The 21,754-nt window shown below is 47.5% G+C and overlaps 1 protein-coding gene across 2 annotated transcripts in view; it reads left to right on the top strand.

Annotated features, from left to right (window-relative positions):
* Positions 1-20,050, top strand: part of bcat2 (branched chain amino-acid transaminase 2, mitochondrial) — a 48,526-nt gene extending 28,476 nt beyond the window's left edge. For both annotated transcript variants that reach the window (XM_038783389.1, XM_038783390.1), the window contains 8 exons: positions 852-962; positions 1,517-1,636; positions 3,180-3,343; positions 12,164-12,306; positions 12,704-12,789; positions 15,380-15,520; positions 17,655-17,729; positions 19,105-20,050. In XM_038783389.1, the coding sequence (XP_038639317.1) occupies positions 852-962; positions 1,517-1,636; positions 3,180-3,343; positions 12,164-12,306; positions 12,704-12,789; positions 15,380-15,520; positions 17,655-17,729; positions 19,105-19,146 (882 nt within the window). In that variant the 3' untranslated portion in view covers positions 19,147-20,050. The remainder of the gene's footprint in view (positions 1-851; positions 963-1,516; positions 1,637-3,179; positions 3,344-12,163; positions 12,307-12,703; positions 12,790-15,379; positions 15,521-17,654; positions 17,730-19,104) is intronic.
* The last annotated feature ends 1,704 nt before the right edge of the window (positions 20,051-21,754 follow it).

Below are 21,754 nucleotides of genomic sequence, written 5' to 3'. Positions count from 1 at the left end.
GTGAGCTGGGCGCTGGTGCTCCTCAATCTATGCCATAGCCTGACCCCTGCCTGTCTGCTGAGGGCTCGCTCACACCCATTACCTGCACGCGGTGATGCATTGCGCATGAAAGGGACAAAGGCTTCCTATTGCTTGTGCACAAGCGTGTTTATTGTTCAGTACAGGTCCCTGTTTTCCTGATGGTTGAGGTGGAGGGAGGGCTGAAGGGGGCGGGGGTTGAGAGAGGGTTGGGGCGTCACCCTGGGGGTTTGGGGGGGGCTGGGTGGATGTTCCCTTGGGTGGGGGGTTGGTGTCTACTCACTCGTATTGTCTGGTGTAGGTCGTTGACCTTCTTTGGCCACTGGAGGCCAGTCCTCTTGCTGCCACCACCTTGTCGCAGGCAGCACTGGCTGCCTCATGGCTCATCCTCCGGGACTCTCGGGGGAACAGGACATCCCCCCCTGGCCTCCACTGCGTCCTGGAGCCTCCTCAGGTCAACGTTCCTGAATCTTGGGGCCAGTCTCCTGGGCGCCATTGTTGCGAGCTGGCTGGTGTTGGCCGAGCAAGGGCAGCTTAGTCTCAACCTTGTTATCAGGGGGCTGGTTAGCGCGGTCCTGGTGAATCAGCTGGCGAGTCGTCATTTGGTGACCAATTAATGTTGAATAGTGGTGCCGGCCTCGCTGGGCCAGGTGCTTGGAAACCTGCGGCAATTCCTGCTTGCTGGCATATGTAGAATGTTTCCGGAGAATCGCACCCGTAGAAATGTTTTAATTGAAGTGCGCCCTATATTTGTGCTGTTGGGTTAACGTTTGAAGATGTTGGTGAATTGCGGTACAATTTGAAGTTAATTTTTTTATTTCTCTGTCCAAAAGCTGTTTGAAGGAATGAAGGCTTTCCGAGGTGTAGACAACAAGATTCGAATGTTCCGACCTGATTTAAATATGGAACGGATGCATCGTTCAGCTCTCCGAGCGTGTCTGCCAGTACGTAGGATATTTGGAAAAATTCTACACTGATTGCATAAAGAATGAAAAAGATGCATTTATATGGGCTAATGTATCTCACAAGAACATATCAAAGTTCTCAGATACAACGCATTATTGAAATGCCGTGAGTGATATGTTGCCAAATATGGCTGCCATTTTACACTATCCAGGTTCCACTCCAGGACTCGCACAGTCTAATACAGCACTGAGGGAGTGCTACATTGTCACAAAGGTTACCATTCAAGTGCAGTATTGAACTAAGCCTCCCCTTTTGTTTGCAGATCAAGCCCATGGGGACAAAGGAAAACTTCCATTTATACCAAATTAATTTATTTTAATTCTAATCTCAGAAAAGCCTCCGAGCATGGTGTTCCCATATCCAGCAGCATCCATGCTTGTGGTCTATCTTTCTCCAATTGCAGATGTGCAATAATCTACAGTGTTGTACAAGATGTTCCAAATGATCTTCTGTGTGCATGTGCCCTTTACTGTGGGGGTTCTGTACTTGCAGAGTTTCTGAAGAATGCTAACTACTTTGTCTATACTTTTAGGACTTTGACAAAGAAGAGCTGTTGGAATGCATTCGGAAGCTAATCGAAGTTGACAGAGAATGGGTCCCCTATTCTGATACAGCAAGTCTGTACATCCGACCCACTTTCATTGGAACGGAGGTATAAAACCCTTGATTCCCAGTATAGATTCTGGGTTTTGTCCAGATTAATGTTATGTAGGCTTGTTGTAACAGATTCATATGTCAGTGTTGTGTTTAATTATGCACTGAAGGATTACTCTGTACAGAAACAAGTTACTGCCAACTTATCGTTGTTTGGGTACCAATGTCACATGATCTCCATCCAGGGAGCTAGAATGACCAAAATTTCAATACAAACTGAGGTGATTTGATCTATTGTCCTTCAGACAGTGCTGGCTTCACAATAGTGGACCACCTTAATCCCATTTCTCTCTTCACTGTACACTGGATCATTTTATACTTAATTTCTTCCCACCTTTAAAGGATTCTTTGAAACTGATCTTTTTGAGCAGCCTTTCAGTAATTTGCCCCACTCTCACTCACTGCTTTCTGTGTGAAGCACCAAGGGGCACTTTATTCGGTAAATTGTAGTTTACAATTCCAAACTATTACTTGACCTGTTCCCTCTTAATTGTTTTTGATTCAGCTTCAGTAGCTGGTTGTGGTAATATATTCCTTTGTGTGAAAATTATTTCCTCTACCTTATCCTTTGTGCTTTTAGTACTAGCCCCAATTTGTATTTCCATGGGCTTTATTTGCTCACCAGTGCTACATTTAATCACAACTCCCTGGGCTGGTACGTGGGCAATTCTAGCCCCACTTGATCCAGAGTCGCAACACAATTGAAATTAACAAATGATTCTTGGAAAATACCCGAACTCTTTGGCCCTTAGCTGCCCAATAACTACAGTCACCAGGTTTGTAAATTTAAACACCATTTTTATTGATAACCCACTCAAGACAGACAAACACAGAGGGGAAAGAGTGGTTTAAAATAATGCTGCAAGTAAAAGGACATTTGTCTTTGGGAGGGACATCTTCCAATACACCTTTCTTCCACCTAGACCTTCAGTTGAAGGTTTTCATTTCCAGTCTGTAATAGTTTTCCCTGTACGTACATCCAGGTCTCACAAATGTCTCTGCAGCTTCAGAAAACAGCAGCTGGGCAGTATTTCTGGAGAGAGAGAGAGAGAGAGAGACACTCACAGCTGCTCCTCTCAGCATCCAGGATCTGACTTCCTCCAATCTCCCAGGTGCCAAAAAGCCTGAGTTTTTCTGTTCAGAAACTAAACCTCCATTGCACAGTGCACCATTTTGTAACTTCTGAGTTCCTCACTTCCTCTGCTTGACTTAAAGGTAAATGTCCATTAAACATCCATGGATCAAAAATGATAATTACAAAGTAAAAGAAATGGGAAACAGGGAATCCACGGAGAGGGCATTTACACAAATACTTTATCAAATTATTTCAACCTTCTCTGCTACACAAATAGTTAACCCAAATTTGAAGTCCCTGCTATAATTCTCATTCCTAATATTGTGCTCATGCATCTGGTGAACAAAGTGTTTTGCTATCCATTTGCAGAGAGAGTTTACAGCAAGTTTTTCTCATTAAACATTTGACAAGAAGCTGCAGTGAATGGAACACACTTTCACATTACCATATATACATTTATTCACAGCCTTCCCTCGGGGTGTCTCTAACTCATCATGCCCTACTCTTTGTTATCATTTCGCCTGTTGGACCCTACTTTGCCACAGGAAGCTTCAGCCCCATCTCGTTGCTTGCTGATCCCAAGTTCGTACGTGCTTGGAAAGGAGGCGTGGGTGACTGTAAAATGGGAGGGTAAGTGAATCAAATGTCATTTTTTAAAAAATGTTCCGACAAGTAAGGTGCACCTAGCATGATCTGAGCCTTCCAGTCCAACAACTGGATTGATTCCCAGTCTGTGCTCCAGTCAGCACCCTGGGCTAGGGATGGTGAAAGAGTTCCCATTCTGATTGCTAAGGTTTGCTAATTACTGATCTAAGGATCTGTTTTGGGGCCACTGCTGTTTGTCATTTTTATAAATGACCTGGAGGAGGGCACAGAAGGATGGGTGAGTAAATTTGCAGATGACACTAAAGTCGGTGGAGTTGTGGACAGTGCAGAAGGATGTTGTAGGTTACAGAGGGACATAGATAAGCCGCAGAGCTGGGCTGAGAGGTGGCAAATGAAGTTTAATGCAGAAAAGTGTGAGGGGATTCATTTTGGAAGGAGTAACAGGAATACGGAGGAGTACTGGGCTAATGGCAAGATTCGTGGTAGTGTGGATGAGCAGAGAGATCTCCGTGTCCATGTACATAGATCACTGAAAGTTGCCACCCAAGTTGATAGGGTTGTTAAGAAGGCGTACGGTGTGTTAGCTTTTATTGGTAGAGGGATTGCGTTTCGGAGCCATGAGGTCATGTTGCAGCTGTACAAAACTCTGGTGCAGCCGCATTTGGAGTATTGCGTGCAGTTCTGGTCGCCGCATTATAGAAAGGATGTGGAAGCATTGGAAAGGGTGCAGAGGAGATTTACCAGGATGTTGCCTGGTATGGAGGGAAGATCTTATGAGAAAAGGCTGAGGGACTTAAGGCTGTTTTCGTTAGAGAGAAGAAGGTTAAGAGGTGACTTAATTGAGGCATATAAGATGATCAGAGGATTAGATACGGTGGACAGTGAGAGCCTTTTTCCTTGGATGATGATGTCTAGCATGAGGGGACATAGCTTTAAATTGAGGGGAGATAGATATAGGACAGGTGTCAGAGGTAGGTTCTTTACTCCGAGAGTAGTAAGGGCGTGGAATGCCCTGCCTGCAACAGTAGTGCACTCGCCAACACTAAGGGCATTTAAATGGTCATTGGATAGACATATGGATGATAAGGGAATAGTGTAGTTGGGCTTTAGAGTGGTTTCACAGGTCGGCGCAACATTAGAGTTTAGAAGAATGAGAGGTAATCTTGAAACACACAAGATTCTGAGGGACTGCAATATTGTGCAGTTTATCTGAGGAAAGATGTAGTGGCATTGGAGGCAGTTCAGAGGAGGTTCACTAGATTGATTCCAGAGATGAGGGGTTTGTCGTATGAAGAGAGTTTGAATAGTTTAGGCTGATACTCTCTAGAGTTTAGAACAATGAGGAGAGATCAAATTAAGGTATATAAGATGATAAAAGGTATGGATAAAGTAGACATGGAGTGGATGCTTCCTCTTGTGGAACATTCTAGAACGAGAGGTCACAGTCTCAGGATAAGAGGCAGCAAATTTAAAACAGAGACGAGGAGAAGCAACTTCTCCCGAAGGGTTGTGAATCTGTGGAATTCGCTACCACAGTGTGCGGTGGATGCTGGGACGGTGAGTAAATTTAACTCCTGCTCCTAGTTCTTATGTTCTAAGAAAGAACTATTCTATTTAATTCCATCTTCCAGCTCTTGGCAGTAGCCTGTAGGTAACAGCACCTCGAGCACACATCTGGTGTTCATGATTAATAAGGGGATCAGGGGTTATGGGTAGAAGGCAGGAGAATGGGGATGAGGGACATATCAGCCATGATCTAATGGTGGAGCTGACTTGATGGGCCGAATGGCCTAATTCCGCACCTATATCTTACGGTCTGAGCAGAGTATGCGCTTAAACAATATTTCCCCTCTTGGAGAGTCTAAAACTATGTGGTTATCATTTCAAAATAGCAGGTCTCCCGTTTAAGATGGAGATGAGGAGTAATTTGATGAGGAGTAATTTCTCCTCTCAAAGGCTTGTTAAAGTTTGGAGTTTTCTTGCCCAGATGACAGTGGAGGCTGAGCCATTGACTATTCTCAAGGCTGAGTTGTACAATTTGATGTACAAGGGAGTCCAGGGTTATTGGGCAGGCAGGAAAGTATAGGCTAGGCCTCAATCACGTCTCCCACCATCTTATTGAATGGCGGTACAGGTTTAAGGAGTCAAATGGCCGACCCCTCTTATTTCTTATGTTCAGGAATAAATATTTAATTGCGATGTTACACATGATTGAGTTTCAAATTATTCGGATTTTTAAGACTACTATGTAAAGTCCAGTTGGTGATGTTTGTGGGGTATTTTTAAATTTTTTACATTTTCAAATTTAAAACACATAACATTATAAAGTAAAACCAACAGAAATCCCAGCCTCGCACATGAGGTTGAGGCATTCACCCTCCACAACCCCTCCTCCCACATAGCTTTCACCGCCTCCAGAGATGCCTGATCCCCCTGCAAAATCCTCCCAGAAATCGCTGATATGACCCCCCCCCCCCGCCTCCACCAAACCCATCACCGACACCACCCCCTGCAACAACGAGGAGCGCGGTACAACCCGAATGATTGGGAAAACCTTTTTCAAGAAATTGCGCATCTGCATGTACCTGAAAACCGCCCAAATTTATCCCCCAGCTCCTCTAAACGTGCAAACCGCGCTTCTAAAATTAAGTCCTTCATTTCCATCACCACTCGCTCCTCCCATCCCCAAAACCTCGCATCCATCCTTCATGGCTCAAACCCATGGTTCTTTCGAATCGGTATCAACTTCGACCCCGCCCCCACCCTAAAGGGTGGCTGAAATTGTCTCCATATTTGCAGCATTGCCAGCACCCACAACCCTCATGGCCACCACCCACAACCCTTATTTTTTTTTTATTTTATAAATGTTTTTATTCAGTTTTCATATTTTATATTGAACAAATTACAAATTGTTAGGAGAGAAAAAGAACAAAAAAAAACAACAAACAAACACGCAAAAATTAACATACATATTTACAGGTAAGCATCTTCGTAGTAGTAACTGCGCCCCCCCCCCCCCCCCCCCCCTCAACATGTTTATTTAGTTTGGTTTTGGGCCTTAGCTAGCCATCGAACCCCCGTACCGAACCTGTGGCCCCCCCCCCCCCCTCCCGCTACCTTCCCCCGACTATTCTTCCTCTTGTACATTGGCCACAAATAGGTCCCGGAACAGTTGCATGAATGGCTCCCACGTTCTGTGGAAGCCGTCGTCCGACCCTCGGATGGCAAATTTGATTTTCTCCATTTGGAGAGATTCCGAGAGGTCGGACAGCCAGTCCGCAGCTCTGGGCGGTGCTGCTGACCGCCAGCCAAACAGGATTCTACGGCGGGCGATCAGGGAGGCAAAGGCAAGGGCGTCCGCCCTCCTCCCCAGGAATAGATCTGGCTGTTCTGAAACCCCGAAGACCGCCACTATCGGGCATGGCTCCACCCTCACTCCCACCACTTTGGACATAACCTCGAAGAAGGCTGTCCAGTACTCCACGAGTCTGGGGCAAGACCAGAACATGTGGGCGTGGTTGGCCGGGCCTCTTTGGCACCGTTCACATCTGTCTTCCACCTCCGGGAAGAACCTACTCATACGGGTTCTTGTTAAGTGGGCTCTATGTACCACTTTTAGTTGCGTCAGGCTGAGCCTTGCGCACGTGGAGGTGGAGTTGACCCTATGCAGTGCTTCGCTCCAGAGTCCCCACCCTATCTCCATCCCCAGGTCGTCCTCCCATTTCCTTCTTGTTGCGTCCAGTACGGTGTCGTCCCTATCTACCAGTCGGTCATACATGTCACTACAGTTCCCTTTCTCTAGGATACTTGCGTCCAGTAGGTCTTCCAGTAGTGTCTGTCGTGGCGGTTGTGGGTACGTCCTTGTCTCCTTTCGTAGGAAGTTTTTGAGCTGCAGGTACCGTAGCTCGTTCCCCCCAGCTAGCTGAAACTTCTCTGTCAGTTCGTCCAGTGTTGCGATCCTGTCGTCCATGTATAGGTCCCTGACTGTCAGTGTCCCCCCGTCCTGCCTCCACCTTTTGAAGGTGGCGTCAGTCAGTGCTGGTGTGAACCTATGGTTGTTGCAGATGGGAGCCCTGTTCGACATTTTGGTCAGGCCAAGTTGCTGCCGCAGTTGGTTCCAGGATTGGAGGGTGGCTGTCACCACTGGGCTGCTGGAGTGTTTTTTGGGTGGGGATGGGAGTGCTGCCGTGGCGAGGGCCCGGAGGGAGGTTCCCATGCAGGAGGCCTCCTCCGCACGCACCCACTCAGCCTCTGGCTCCTGGATCCATCCCCTTACTCGCTCGGCTGTTGCTGCCCAGTGGTAGAATTGTAGATTCGGGAGGGCTAGCCCTCCCCTGGTTTTTGTTTTTTGTAAGACCTTCTTTGGGATCCTAGCATTTTTACCCCCCCATACGAACGCCATGATGAGTTTGTCCAGCGCTTTGAAAAAGGCCTTGGGGATGTAGATCGGAATGGATCTAAACAGGAAGAGGAACCTGGGCAGTACGTTCATTTTGATCGTCTGAACTCTCCCCGCGAGGGAGAGCGGGAGTGTGTTCCATCTTTGCAGGTCCTTTTTAACTTCCTCCGTCAGGCTGGTGAGGTTCCATTTGTGGATCCCTTTCCAGTCATGGGCTATTTGGATCCCCAGGTAGCGGAATTTATGTCGGGCTTGATTGAACGGCAGCCCCTTTAGTGCTGCCCCCCCCCCCCCTTGCGGGTGTACTGGGAAGATCTCACTTTTGCTCATGTTGAGTTTGTAGCCCGAGAAGGCTCCAAACTCTTTCAGGAGCGCGATGATTCCGTCCATGCTGCTTTGTGGGTCCGAGATATAGAGACCCACAACCCTTATTGCCAACTGGCACAACCCTCATTGCCAACACCCACAACCCTTATTGCCATTGTCCACAACCCTCATTGCCAACCTGCATAACCCTCATTGCCAACACCCACAACCCTCATTGCCATCGTCCACAACCCTCATTGCCAATACCCACAACCCTCATTGCCAATACCCACAACCCTCATTGCCAATACCCACAACCCTCATTGCCATCGTCCACAACCCTCATTGCCACCACCCACAACCCTCATTGCCAACACCCACAACCCTCATTGCCAGCGCCCACAACCCTCATTGCCAATACCCACAACCCTCATTGCCAACACCCACAACCCTCATTGCCATCGTCCACAACCCTCATTGCCAATACCCACAACCCTCATTGCCATCGTCCACAACCCTCATTGCCATCGTCCACAACCCTCATTGCCATCGTCCACCACCCTCATTGCCATCGTCCACAACCCTCATTGCCAATACCCACAACCCTCATTGCCAATACCCACAACCCTCATTGCCAATACCCACAACCCTCATTGCCAATACCCACAACCCTCATTGCCAATACCCACAACCCTCATTGCCAACCTGCACAACCCTCATTGCCACCACCCACAACCCTCATTGCCACCACCCACAACCCTCATTGCCAACCTGCACAACCCTCATTGCCAGCGCCCACAACCCTTATTGCCACCACCCACAACCCTCATTGCCAGCACCCACAACCCTCATTGCCAGCGCCCACAACCCTCATTGCCAGCGCCCACAACCCTCATTGCCAGCGCCCACAACCCTCATTGCCAGCACCCACAACCCTCATTGCCATCGTCCACAACCCTCATTGCCAGCACCCACAACCCTCATTGCCATCGTCCACCACCCTCATTGCCAGCACCCACAACCCTCATTGCCATCGCCCACAACCTTCATTGCCAATACCCACAACCCTCATTGCCATCGTCCACCACCCTCATTGCCACCACCCACAACCCTCATTGCCAATACCCACAACCCTCATTGCCAATACCCACAACCCTCATTGCCATCGTCCACAACCCTCATTGCCAACCTGCACAACCCTCATTGCCAGCACCCACAACCCTCATTGCCATCGTCCACAACCCTCATTGCCACAACCCTCATTGCCATCGTCCACAACCCTCATTGCCATCGTCCACAACCCTCATTGCCAACCTGCACAACCCTCATTGCCACAACCCTCATTGCCACAACCCTCATTGCCACAACCCTCATTGCCACAACCCTCATTGCCACAACCCTCATTGCCATCGTCCACAACCCTCATTGCCATCGCCCACAACCCTCATTGCCAGCGCCCACAACCCTCATTGCCAGCGCCCACAACCCTCATTGCCAGCGCCCACAACCCTCATTGCCAACCTGCACAACCCTCATTGCCAGCACCCACAACCCTCATTGCCATCGTCCACAACCCTCATTGCCATCGTCCACAACCCTCATTGCCAACCTGCACAACCCTCATTGCCACAACCCTCATTGCCACAACCCTCATTGCCATCGTCCACAACCCTCATTGCCATCGTCCACAACCCTCATTGCCAACCTGCACAACCCTCATTGCCACAACCCTCATTGCCACAACCCTCATTGCCACAACCCTCATTGCCACAACCCTCATTGCCACAACCCTCATTGCCACAACCCTCATTGCCATCGTCCACAACCCTCATTGCCATCGCCCACAACCCTCATTGCCAGCGCCCACAACCCTCATTGCCAGCGCCCACAACCCTCATTGCCAGCGCCCACAACCCTCATTGCCAGCGTCCACAACCCTCATTGCCAGCGTCCACAACCCTCATTGCCAGCGCCCACAACCCTCATTGCCATCGTCCACAACCCTCATTGCCAGCGCCCACAACCCTGACCAGAGCCTGCCTCCATCCTCTCCCACAAAGCCTCCGTTCCCTACTCCAACCCCTCACCACCTCAGTGTTCACCGAACCACCCTTCCTGTGGACAGAGGGTCAAATCTTGCCTGGAACTCCGTCCTCCTCACCGGAGTTGGATCTTCGGTGTACCTTCCATCCACCTTCAAAATTTACTCTCCCAACTGCTGCCTCTCCGCTCCTGCCTTTCTGTCTGTCTGACCCTGAAAGAGATGACCTCATCCCTCATTACTGTCTTGAAGGCATTCCACACCACAGATGGTAGACCCCCCCCCCCCCCCCCCCCCCCCTCTCTCTCTCTCTCTCTCATTCACACATCCCAGGCCCGTCAGTGGCAGGTTCCAATGACTGCTGTCCCTCTCCCACCTCGCTCCCGTTCACCAGCCAATTTACGTTCGCTAGTGAGGGGGCCCCTGCTGGAACCCCTCCCCCACACAGAAAACAAACACACAGGCCCCACACACCCAAGCTCCCAACACCATAATCCCTCAAACCCAACAAAAGAAATCTAAATCCCCAAACCATCCCTTCACGAACACAACCTGCCAAGAGAAAAAAAGGACTGAAAAAATAGAAGAGAAGATTAACACAACCAAAGGCCCAACTCATTTCATTCCCAGTCCTTCAGCCTTCACGATTGCCTCTGCCTCCTCTGCTGTCTCAAAGTAGCAGTGTTTGGAGTTATGTGTGACCCTCTGCTTCGCTGGGTAAATCACTCCAAACCTCCTGTTGCTTTTATACAATGCCACCTTCGCCTGCCCAAAGACCGCCCACATTCTCGCCCATTCCACTGTGAGATCTGGGTATATATGAATACCACCACCTTTGCACCTCGCCTCTCGGGTTCAGCTTCGCCCATCTAAGCACCTTCGATTCAGTTTTCGTGACCTGTTCTCCAGATCCTCCACTTTGGCTGTCAGCCCTTTGTTACTCTCCACCACCCTACGCAGCTCCTCGCCCATCGAGGTGAGCAGAGCACTGTGCTGTGACAATGCCTTCTCCACCCCCTTCAATGCCTCTCCTTGCTTCTGCACCATCATCGACGTCTTTGCCAGTGTCGCCATCATCGGAGCAAGAGTCATCCACCCACTCCTTGAGCGAGGCACCATCCTCCTTGCAATGCCTGTCAAAGTGCTTCAATAACAGCTGCTCAAACTCCCCCACCGTCACCTCAGCCAGTTTATCCACCGTAATGGGCACGGCCCCACTCGACGAGCCTGTTCCCGCAATCTTTCCTCCCACTGAACTCCCCTCCAAACTTGCCGGCAGACTTTCACTCGCCCCCTTTTTACCCGGATTCCTTTTCAGGGTTTTCACCATCGTTTAGTTTCCTTAGGCTTCCCAACGGTAATCGTACAAAATTCTCCCCAAAAATTAGGTGCGAAGGGCCAAAGTTCAAGCAGGAGCCAACCAATGTGCAACCTCCACCTACACATCACCACCCAACCTGCAACCTCCACGTCACCACCCAACCTGCAACCTCCACCTACACATCACCACCCAACCTGCAACCTCCACGTCACCACCCAACCTGCAACCTCCACGTCACCACCCAACCTGCAACCTCCACGTCACCACCCAACCTGCAACCTCCACGTCACCACCCAACCTGCAACCTCCACGTCACCACCCAACCTGCAACCTCCACGTCACCACCCAACCTGCAACCTCCACGTCACCACCCAACCTGCAACCTCCACGTCACCACCCAACCTGCAACCTCCACGTCACTACCCAACCTGCAACCTCCACATCACCACCCAACCTGCAACCTCCACGTCACCACCCAACCTGCAACCTCCACCTACACATCACCACCCAACCTGCAACCTCCACGTCACCACCCAACCTGCAACCTCCACGTCACCACCCAACCTGCAACCTCCACGTCACCACCCAACCTGCAACTTCCACCTACACATCACCACCGGACGTCCCTCTGGTGTGATATTTTAATGTGAATTTATCTACAAATCTATTCCCAATCACCATCGGTTGTATTTTATGCTCTTAACGTTTTGCATATTTTCCTCACTTGAAGGTTTGTGACATTTGACCGACTTCTCTTCTCATTCTCTCACTACCTAGAAATTATGGTCCCACAATTTATGTTCAGTGTGAGGCTCTAAAACAAGGCTGTCAGCAGGTTCTATGGCTCTGTGGAGATCAGCATGAGATCGCAGAAGTAGGGACCATGAACATCTTCATTTATTGGAAGAATGAGCAAGGCGGTACGTGATTCAGCAACTCCAATTCCATGCCCAACCTGCAGGCCTTGACATGTTCAAATGCATTCTCATGTCCCATTCTATTAGCATTAAATTTTCAGGCTTCCGAAAGTGCAAGCAGCATGATCTAATGACAGTTTCTGATTCTCTTCAACGTTTGCCTCATTTTTCCAGCTTTGTTAGTTGTGCTGCAATATGGGTCCTGGCTTTTCGCTCATATTTCTCAATAATAAATACCAGGTTACAGATTTTAGCTGTATGCCAGCCAATGAAAGCTCCCTAGTTTCAACTCCCCATTTCAGATGATAGTAAAAGCACTAATCACAAATGTTGTTGAATTGATTTTGGTCAGTATTCGGGTTTTGTTGCTTGTTAAAGAATTCTATATTTTGTTCTTTAGAGTTGGAATTGCTCACCCCAGCACTTGATGGTACAATCCTTCCGGGAGTCACGAGGGAGAGCTTGCTGGATTTGGCTCGACAGTGGGTAGGTTTGCATTGTGATAACCAATCATTATTTGATGTGTCTTTACGAGGTATACATGATATACTTTGGGGGAGATGGTGGCGTAGCGGAAATATCACTGGATTAGTAATCCTGGCGTTAATAAAAACAGTGCTGGAAAAGCTCAGCCAGTCTGGTAGCTGCTGTGGACAGGGAAACCTTTCACGTTTCAAGTACAATGTGACTCTTCTTTGGAACTGGAAAAAGTTCTCTCCACAGATGCTGCCAGACTTACTGCATTTTTCGAGCAATTTCTCTTTTTATTTCAGATATTCAACATTCCCAGAATTTTGCTTTTATTTATGGCAATCCCAGCTAACGCTTTAGGGACGTGTTCAAAGACTACCATGGAAGCTGGTGTCATTGAAATTCAATTCATAAATCTGGAGTTGAATGCTAGTCTCAGTAATGGTGATATGAAACTATCAGTGATTGCCAATAAAACCCATCTGGTTCAATAATGCCCTTTCGGGAAGGAAAGCTGGCGTCCTTACCTGGTCTGTCCTACATGTGACTTCAGACCCACAGCAATGTGGCTGATTCTTAACTGTCCTCTGAAATGCCAAGCAAGCCCCTCGTTTCCAGAGCAATTAGGGATGGATAATAAATGCTGGGCTTGCCAATGATACCCATATCTGATGGAAAAAAACTTTCATCTGTTTGGGATTTTGTCAGTGATTTCAGTTTATCATTCTCCCAATCTAGTCTGTTTAATGTCCTTCTGGATGTTCCTCTCTGGCACTACAGTGCAGATCAGAGACTGGGAATTCTGCAGACAGTAGCTCACCTCCTGACTCCCCAGAGCCTATCTGCCACTTACACTGCACAAGCCAGGAGTGTAATGGAATACTCTCCACTGGTCTGGAGCGTGACCTCAGCCACTTTCAAGATGCTCATTACCATCTGGGACAAACCTGCTCGCTTGATCGGCAGCCTATTTGCCACCTTAAACATTCAATGCCACTGACACACAATGGCAGCCGTGTGTGCCATCTGCAAGATGCACTGCAGCAAATCACCAAGGCTTCTTTGACAGCACCATCTAACTTTGCAACTTAAACTATCGAGAAGACAAGGGCAGCAGATTCAATGAGAACACCACCTACAAGTTTCCCTCCAAACCCCAAAGTAGCTTTGACAAAGGGTCACCTGGACTCCAAACGTTAGCTCTTTTCTCTCCCTGCAGATGCTGCCAGACCTGCTGAGATTTTCCAGCGTTTTCTCTTTGGATTAAGTAGTTGCTCTGATTGGCAGCACGGTGGCACAGTGGTTAGCGTTGCGGCCTCACAGCACTGAGGTCCCAGGTTTAATCCCGGCTCTGGGTCACTGTCCGTGTGGAGTTTGCACATTCTCCCCGTGTCTGCGTGGGTCTCGCCCCCACAACCCAAAGATGTGCAGGGTAGGTGGATTGGCCACGCTAAATTGTCCCTTAATTGGAAAAAATAATTGGTACTCTAAATTTATTTTTTAAAAAGTATTTGCTCTGATCTAGATTCAATTTATACCCAGAAAAGGAGCCAAAACTCCGAAGTAGCTTCATTATCTCATCCATAATGGAGACTGCATCTGTAATATAAAGCAGCAGGTCCTCTGCATACTAAGACAAACTGTGTTCCCTCTGTCCCCGCCTTATTCCCTTTCACTTGCCAGAAGATCCCAACGCTATGGCCAATGGTTCAATCACCATGGGAAACAAAAGCAGAGATGGTGGACGCCCCTGTCTTGTTCAACAAAAAATACCCCAAGGTCAAGGCATTAGTGCAGACACGAGGGGTGGGATAGCTCAGGCCGGGCCAGAGAATCGCCGGGATGGGCGCAAATCACGTGCCGCCGCCCCAACGCTGGACCACTGATCCTCTGGAGAGTGGAGAATTGGCGCCACTGGCGCCGGTAGCGGCCCCCCACCTCCGGCGATTCTCCGCCCGGGATGGGCCGAGCGGCCGCACAAAAAATCCAAGTCCCGCCGGCGCCATCCATACATCCAGGGGTGGCCGGGGTAGGGTCCGACCCCAGGGGGACCTCCGCTGTGGTCTGGCCCGTGATCGGGGCCTACCAATCGGCGGGCCGGCCTCTCGGGCTAGGGGCCTCTTTTGCTCCACGCCGGCCACTGTAGACTTACGCCATGTTGCGCGGGGCCGGCATGGAGAAGGGAGACACCGCGCATGTGTGTATTGGCGCTGGTCCCACTGCCAATGCGCAGACTCGTGGCGCCCATCTGACGGTGGAATCGGCAGCTGGAGGAGAGTGAGTCGCTCCAGTGCCGTGCTGACCCCCTGTAGAGGTCAGAATCGCTGCTCTTGACGGCGTTTACGACGGCGTCAACAATTCGCCTCAGGATCAGAGAATCCCGCCCTATATGTGGGGCAGCAAGTTCAGTTGTTGTCCATCCCTGGTTAGCCTGTCAAAGGTTGTGGATTTTCTCCATTAGCCACAGTGCTCACTTGCACAACGAAGCTAGGTGGCAATTGCAAGCTTTTCATTGTGTTGATGAAGGAACAATTAATTCAAATGAATGAGAAGTCATGGACTTGCATGTGGTGCCAGCACTGTTAAATTGTGTGTTTATTTTCAGGGGGAGTTTAAAGTTTCAGAACGAGTGCTGACATTGGATGAGTTGATTAAAGGACTGCAAGAGGATCGAGTGAAAGAGGTTTTTGGTGCTGGTACAGCCTGCGTTGTCTGTCCAGTTAATAAGATCGTGTACAAGGGTCAGGTGTGTCCTCTTACTTTTTAAATTAACTTTTAATTTCTGGAAGTTTTTGCAGAAATGATGAAAATAGAACAGGAAGCAATAAATCCAAGCAAGCAATTCATGAAGCAACAAACACAATTGGTCATTCAGCTTGAACGAACTAGAGTCAGAGAGGATTCAAATTCCGACATGTCCGTTCCTCCAGGGCAATAAATTCCAGCTTAAACTTGATTCAACTTGGGCCAATTCAACCCATTGGGTTGGCAACAAAAACTACTTTGTTTTAATGTTTCCTTACTCTTTCTCAGTATTTTTCTCCCCACAAGAGCTGCTGGTTGCCATCGTACCCTTATATTGTCACTGAGGAATACACCTCCCACGCCTCCGTTTCTCGTAAAGCGCTGTTTACACTCAGTGTTAAATCTATTAAATTACATTACATTTTCATGGGGTGGGGGGGGGGGAGAGAGAGTTGTACCGTCCTTTTCCTCTAAATGTCTCCCCATCTCAGCTGAGGGCATTGACTCCTTCCTGAGATACTGTTCCACATATACTGACAGCCTTTAAGCATCTTATCCAAAGGCGTGTCATCAAGTGCAAGTCAAGTGAGTGTTGGCAGAATACGGAATTGTAAATGGCATTGGAACCAATTCAGATTCTCCATTCATCTGAAATGCCAGCATGCGAGGTGTCTCCAGCATTGTCTCTAGTTCCCCTCATAGTTCACTGAGACTAACTGGGATGCCCCAGTGCTAGCTCAGCTCAGCTCAGATTGTTTCTTGGGGGGTGTATTGTCACACCCACACTGTTTCTGAAACTTTGGGAGATAATGGGGCAAGATTCCCGAGCTGATTTTCAGCCCGTTTAACCGTACTAAATACTCCACTCATGGCCAACAAGTCCTGACTTTGGACTGGAACCAAGGGCTTCGGGTCCCAAGGTGAGGGTGCTACCACTGCGCCACCAGGCCTCCAGGTCAGATATTGAGCAGAGTTGGACTGCAGCGTATTTTGATCTTTGTAGCTCAACTGAGCATTTATTTTACTCATTGAAACAATCAGAGTTTCAAGACTTGCTGCCTCAATGGAGTGAACGTCCCAGTCCCTGTGATGGCATACTTGTAGGTAAGAAGGAGGATCCATGTCAGATGGCACCTGATGTGTTTCCACTACTGAAAAGTTTCCCATGGGCAGGCACAGAACCGGATAGAATGCCGCACCGTGGGCACAGGCATTCCATTCAACTGAGAATGGACCCAGTTAGCTCTGATTTTTGTGGGTGTCCCAGCATTTCTCTGCCAGTGGTGCGCCCCCCCCCCCACCATGTGGAGTTCACCATCTCCATGGAGGCTGCCGGCCCCACCAACAAAGCCAGAAACTCCCTGCCCCAAGGACTGGGAGAACCTGAGGTGTTACCCAGGTTTCACTGCGAGTGTACACGTAATCAGATGGGCAGCTCAAATGCATCAAAGTGAAGGGAGAAGAATTAACCCATTGGGTGGGTGTGATGAGGTACTGAAAGCATGGAACCCTGTCTCCTGCATAACTTTGACTTGACATGTACCAAAGATTAGGGGCGATTTAGACAGTGGAAACTCAAATACGTATTTTCTGGTAAAGTGTAAATTTCACAATAGCAGAGAAAGTGTTCCGCATGGCAGAAGGATCAAGAACCAGAGGCCGCAGATTTGAATTGATTGGTAAGTGAAAGCTACACAAGGGTTTTGTTATTTTGCTCAAGGAGTGGTTAAGGTGTGAAATGTTCTGTCTGAGGATTTGGTGGAAGCAGATTCAACCATGGCTTCAAAAAAGGAATTAAATAAGAACCTGAAGAAGGAGTCACAGGGAAAGGGTGAGTGAGTGGACTAGTTAAATTGCTCTTGTAACGAGCCGGCATAGACTTGACAGACCAAATATCTTCCTGTGCTGTAATCACACAAGACTCTGTTAATTAGCAGTCACTGATCTAAAAGCACCCCATGCTCATGGCTACCTATCTCCGATTCGGTAATTTTTCCAATTTCAAAACCATGGCATCATTAACACAAAGATGTTTAAAAATAACCAGAAAACCAAACATCGTTAGGGGTCAAAGACTCGCACAATAGAACAAGATAGAGTGTTAGAGATAAAGCATTGTTTTTCTCTTTCTTCAGAGCCACCATATTCCCACCATGGAGAATGGCCCAGATCTAGCGAAACGTTTCCTGAAAGAACTAACAGATATCCAGGTAGAAGTTAAGCCTATTATACTAAACCTCATAACATGTCTGACTGACTCTTGCAAGATCAATGTGATGACTGCATGTAACTACTTGTGTCAAGTTTCAATGGAAATGGTCTCTTCCTCTTTGACAGCACCACATCTTTATAAAGCGTTCCTTTAAAATGGAGGAAATGATTAGGAGGTGTTTATATTTGAAATATTCCTTCATTCTATATGCTACAAATATTAACTTCAGCCCAGTGATCAGTCAGTTCTCTCTGTGATGACACAGCTTGGAAGGAGCTCCAGAAAAGCTGCACGGATCACACTGAGAGTTGACTTTGATCTCGTCTGGAAGTTGATCCTAAGACTCCTAATCACAAGAAATTAAATTACCATCTGAAATTGCAGAGCAAAAGACTTAAACATATATTTTTAAAAAAGGCTATATTTAAAGAATATTATTGGGATGTGGCTGTTGCTGGCAAGGCTGCCATTTATAGTCCATCCCCTTAGCTTTGTGACCAGCGCATGCGCAGAGGGGTTCGTCTCCGCACCGGCCATGGCGGAGGTCCACAGCAGCAGGTGCGGAGGGAAAGAGTGCCCCCATGGCACAGGCCCGCCTGTGGATTGGTGGGCCCCGATCGCGGGCCAGGCCACCGTGGGGGCACCTGCGGGGGGGCCAGATACCCCCCTCCCTGAGGACCCCGGAGGCCGCCCAGAGCCAGGTCCTGCTGGTAAGTACCAGGTCTAATTTACGCCGATGGGACCGGCCTAAAACGAATGGCCGCTCAGCCCATCGTGGGCCGGAGAATCGCCGGTGGGGACCGCTGCCAGCGGCCGCCATTCCCGGCCCTGTGAAAACCCCGGTGCAGGAGAATTCGGGAGCCGGCGGGGGCGGGATTCCCCCCCCCCCCCCGGCAATTCTCCGGCCCTGCGGTGAGTCGGAGAATCCCGCCCCTGGTGTTTGTGAGCTCTTCAACACTGGAAGGAAACCCAAGATAACTTGATCCTGTCCTTGGAAGGCATTTCCGTACCAGATGGTTGAGTGATTATTCTGCAATGTAAATTTCTCACTCCACGGCACAACCTAGTGCTGTGTGCCTCTTTATAAATTATTCCAAGGTTCTAGAACTGATTTTTCTCCCCGCTCCGCTAGTGTTTGCCTGTGTATTTTAGCTGTTGCCCTGGCATTGACTGGGGAATCTGGTTTGTCGGCTCATGTTGGATGTGGCACTCATCTGCAGTCCTAAAAAATGAGAAAGATGTTAATTCACTGCATTCCTTTACCCGGATATGGTGTGTGTTTTTCTACTGTCAGCATTGCAACTGAGGACTATTATGGAGGGAGAATTAACAATATACCCTATGATAATACTATCATTGTATTCTAATTTCAGTATGGCAGGACCTCGAGCAACTGGACTCACCTGGTGATCTAAGCACTGGAAATCTGTTCCCCATTCCACAAAAGAGGCCACCTCTGTTTTATTGTGTTAGAGTACATGGTATCCTTTGCAATCCTTTCCGTGATCCTGAGGGAAATATCTGACATTTATTCATCTTTTTCAATTATAGATTTAGACAAATTTGGATTTAATGGTGCTGTCTTTTTTAGATTCATTAGCCGGTGACTAAATATATATTAGTAATTGCTTCTGAACTATGTTACTGCTCTTTATGGTAGTTTCGAAATGGAATTCTAATTGATGTCAGTGACTACTCGAAGGCTTCCGTGTTACCAAAGTGCTTGGAGTTACTGACCCTTGTGAAATGAGAAACTTTCCACTCCAGACATCAGAAGAAATCATTCATGCTGAAAGAACTGAGAAATGTTTGGCCATGTGCACCTTGAAAGTTATAATAATCAGCAATCACAACAGAAAATGTTAGGGACTTGTAGCAGGTCTCAGTCTCTGGAAGAGGAATGTAAATTTAGCAGTTTGGATCTACACTGTCAGACCTGATCACAGAACATTAAGTTAACATGGCCTATTCTTTTAACCTGCTGTGTAATTTCTGTATTTTGGGAAGCGAATTCAGTTGTTAATTTTTATTCTACAGACTATAATCAGCTGCAGGCTTCCGAGTTTCATAGTTCTGGGATAGGTACCAAGGGTTGGTCAGACTCACTGAGTTTCCCTTACTGACTCAGACAATCTGAATTCAGCCTCTTAATTTCTCTTGAGAACAGGAACATTTTTGCCATTAAATTATACTGAAAAATTATTGTTTCCATCAGCAAGTTCCCCATACTTTTATTCATAATAGTCGCTCGGATGATGCAAAGTTGTTAGTGATTGCACTACCGGACAAAACAACAGCATATTAAAACTGTTACACGCACAATGGAAATAACTCCGTATTCAACAGCTTCTGAAATGTATAACTTTTCCTGCATTCTATGTTTCTTACCAAGTCAGTAACATTTTTGCAATTCTTTGCTTGTGCCTCACTAATCGACCTTGAAGGTACACCGAAGCAGATGCATAAGACCATCTCGCATTCTTTCCTTTTTGTGCTTTTTTCCCCCTTGAAAACTCTCCGTCCAGTATAGAGTGCCTGACCTCCACGCTGTGCCTACACCTGATAGCTTGACCACAAATCTGATGAAAACCCTGGATTCTGAGGAAAGGTCATAGGCCTGAAATATGAACTCTGTTTTCCCCACGGATGCAGCATTTTCTGTTCTTAGTTTGGATTTCTAGAATCTGGCTGCATTTTGCTTTTGTATTTAACAGCGAGCCTGCAGTGACGAAGCCACAGGTATAAAGTGTAGCGGTAACAAGACAGCATGAATACTGACAATTTTTAACAAGTTAGTCAGCTCCGATAGGAGACAAAAGGTTAATGATTAGGTGGGTGATTCAAAATGAAGAATATTTCCACAAAGCAATAATCTGGCTTTTCTCTGTGATTACGAGCACTTTCAATGTTTTCCTTGGCTGTTATATGCTTTTACATCATCTCATGTTCATGAACACTAACATTGTTGTCACAGCTCCCAATCTATTAGTGGTAGGAGTGAAATTGGTACAGCTTCATCATCTCAATCAAGTAATAATAATCTTTATTGTCACAAGTAGGCTTACATTAACATTGCAATGAAGTTACTGTGAACCACTGTGCTTCTGTGCCGTCCATAAAGTCATTTATTAGACGTCTTCCAAAAACTATTTACCAATTAGATTTAATAGCTAGGTCTGGTGTTTCTCACCTTGTGTGGGCATTTTCCGTTGCAAAATGGTTGCTTCAGAAAGAGAACATTTTATTCTTATTTATCTTCAGTCGTGTTTTGTGGCTTTGTATATGTTTGCATATCGTAGCCTGACCAGGTGTTTTGTTTAAATAAATTTAGACTACCCAGTTCATTTTTTCCAATTAAAGGGAAATTTAGCGTGGCCAATCCACTTACCCTGCACATCTTTTTGGATTGTGGGGGTGAGACTCACGGAAACACGGGGAGAATGTGAAAACTCCACACGGACAGTGACCTGGGGCTGGGATCGAACCCAGGACCTTGGTGTCGTGAGGCAGCAGTGCTAACCACTGCCCTTACCATGTGTTTTCAACATGCCCAAGTATCTGCATATCTGTGTCCACAAGCAGCTCTATGCGCTTGCATATATTCATGTGTCCATTTGTTAATGTGCATACGCACACACACATCCATGTGTCCATCCACATGCATGCCCATGTTGTATATTTACACCTGTGTGTGTGTATATATATATATATGCAGTGTCTCAATATTGCTGCTTACAATGTTGATTTAAAAGTTCCTAATGATGCAGAACTGCATTTTAATTGTTGATTTTGAGGTCTGCAGGTATAACTACTTGAACTGGTTTGGGAACAATTGAGATTGTGTTCTAGCCTTAGCTGAGCCGAATGGGAAGGTTGGAAATGAAGAATTTATTTAGTTTCTGACTGGTCAACTCAAATGTAATAGTTCCAATCACGACACTTACCAGCTATCTAATCTCTTAACGAAGCTATGCAATCTTCAACAGTATCTACCTGATGGATAAATCTAAGGAGGTTACAGTA

Source organism: Scyliorhinus canicula, chromosome 23 (assembly GCF_902713615.1).
Source record: "Scyliorhinus canicula chromosome 23, sScyCan1.1, whole genome shotgun sequence".
NCBI classification, from domain to species: Eukaryota; Metazoa; Chordata; class Chondrichthyes; order Carcharhiniformes; family Scyliorhinidae; genus Scyliorhinus; species Scyliorhinus canicula.
This window is presented reverse-complemented; position numbering and strand designations above follow the sequence as displayed.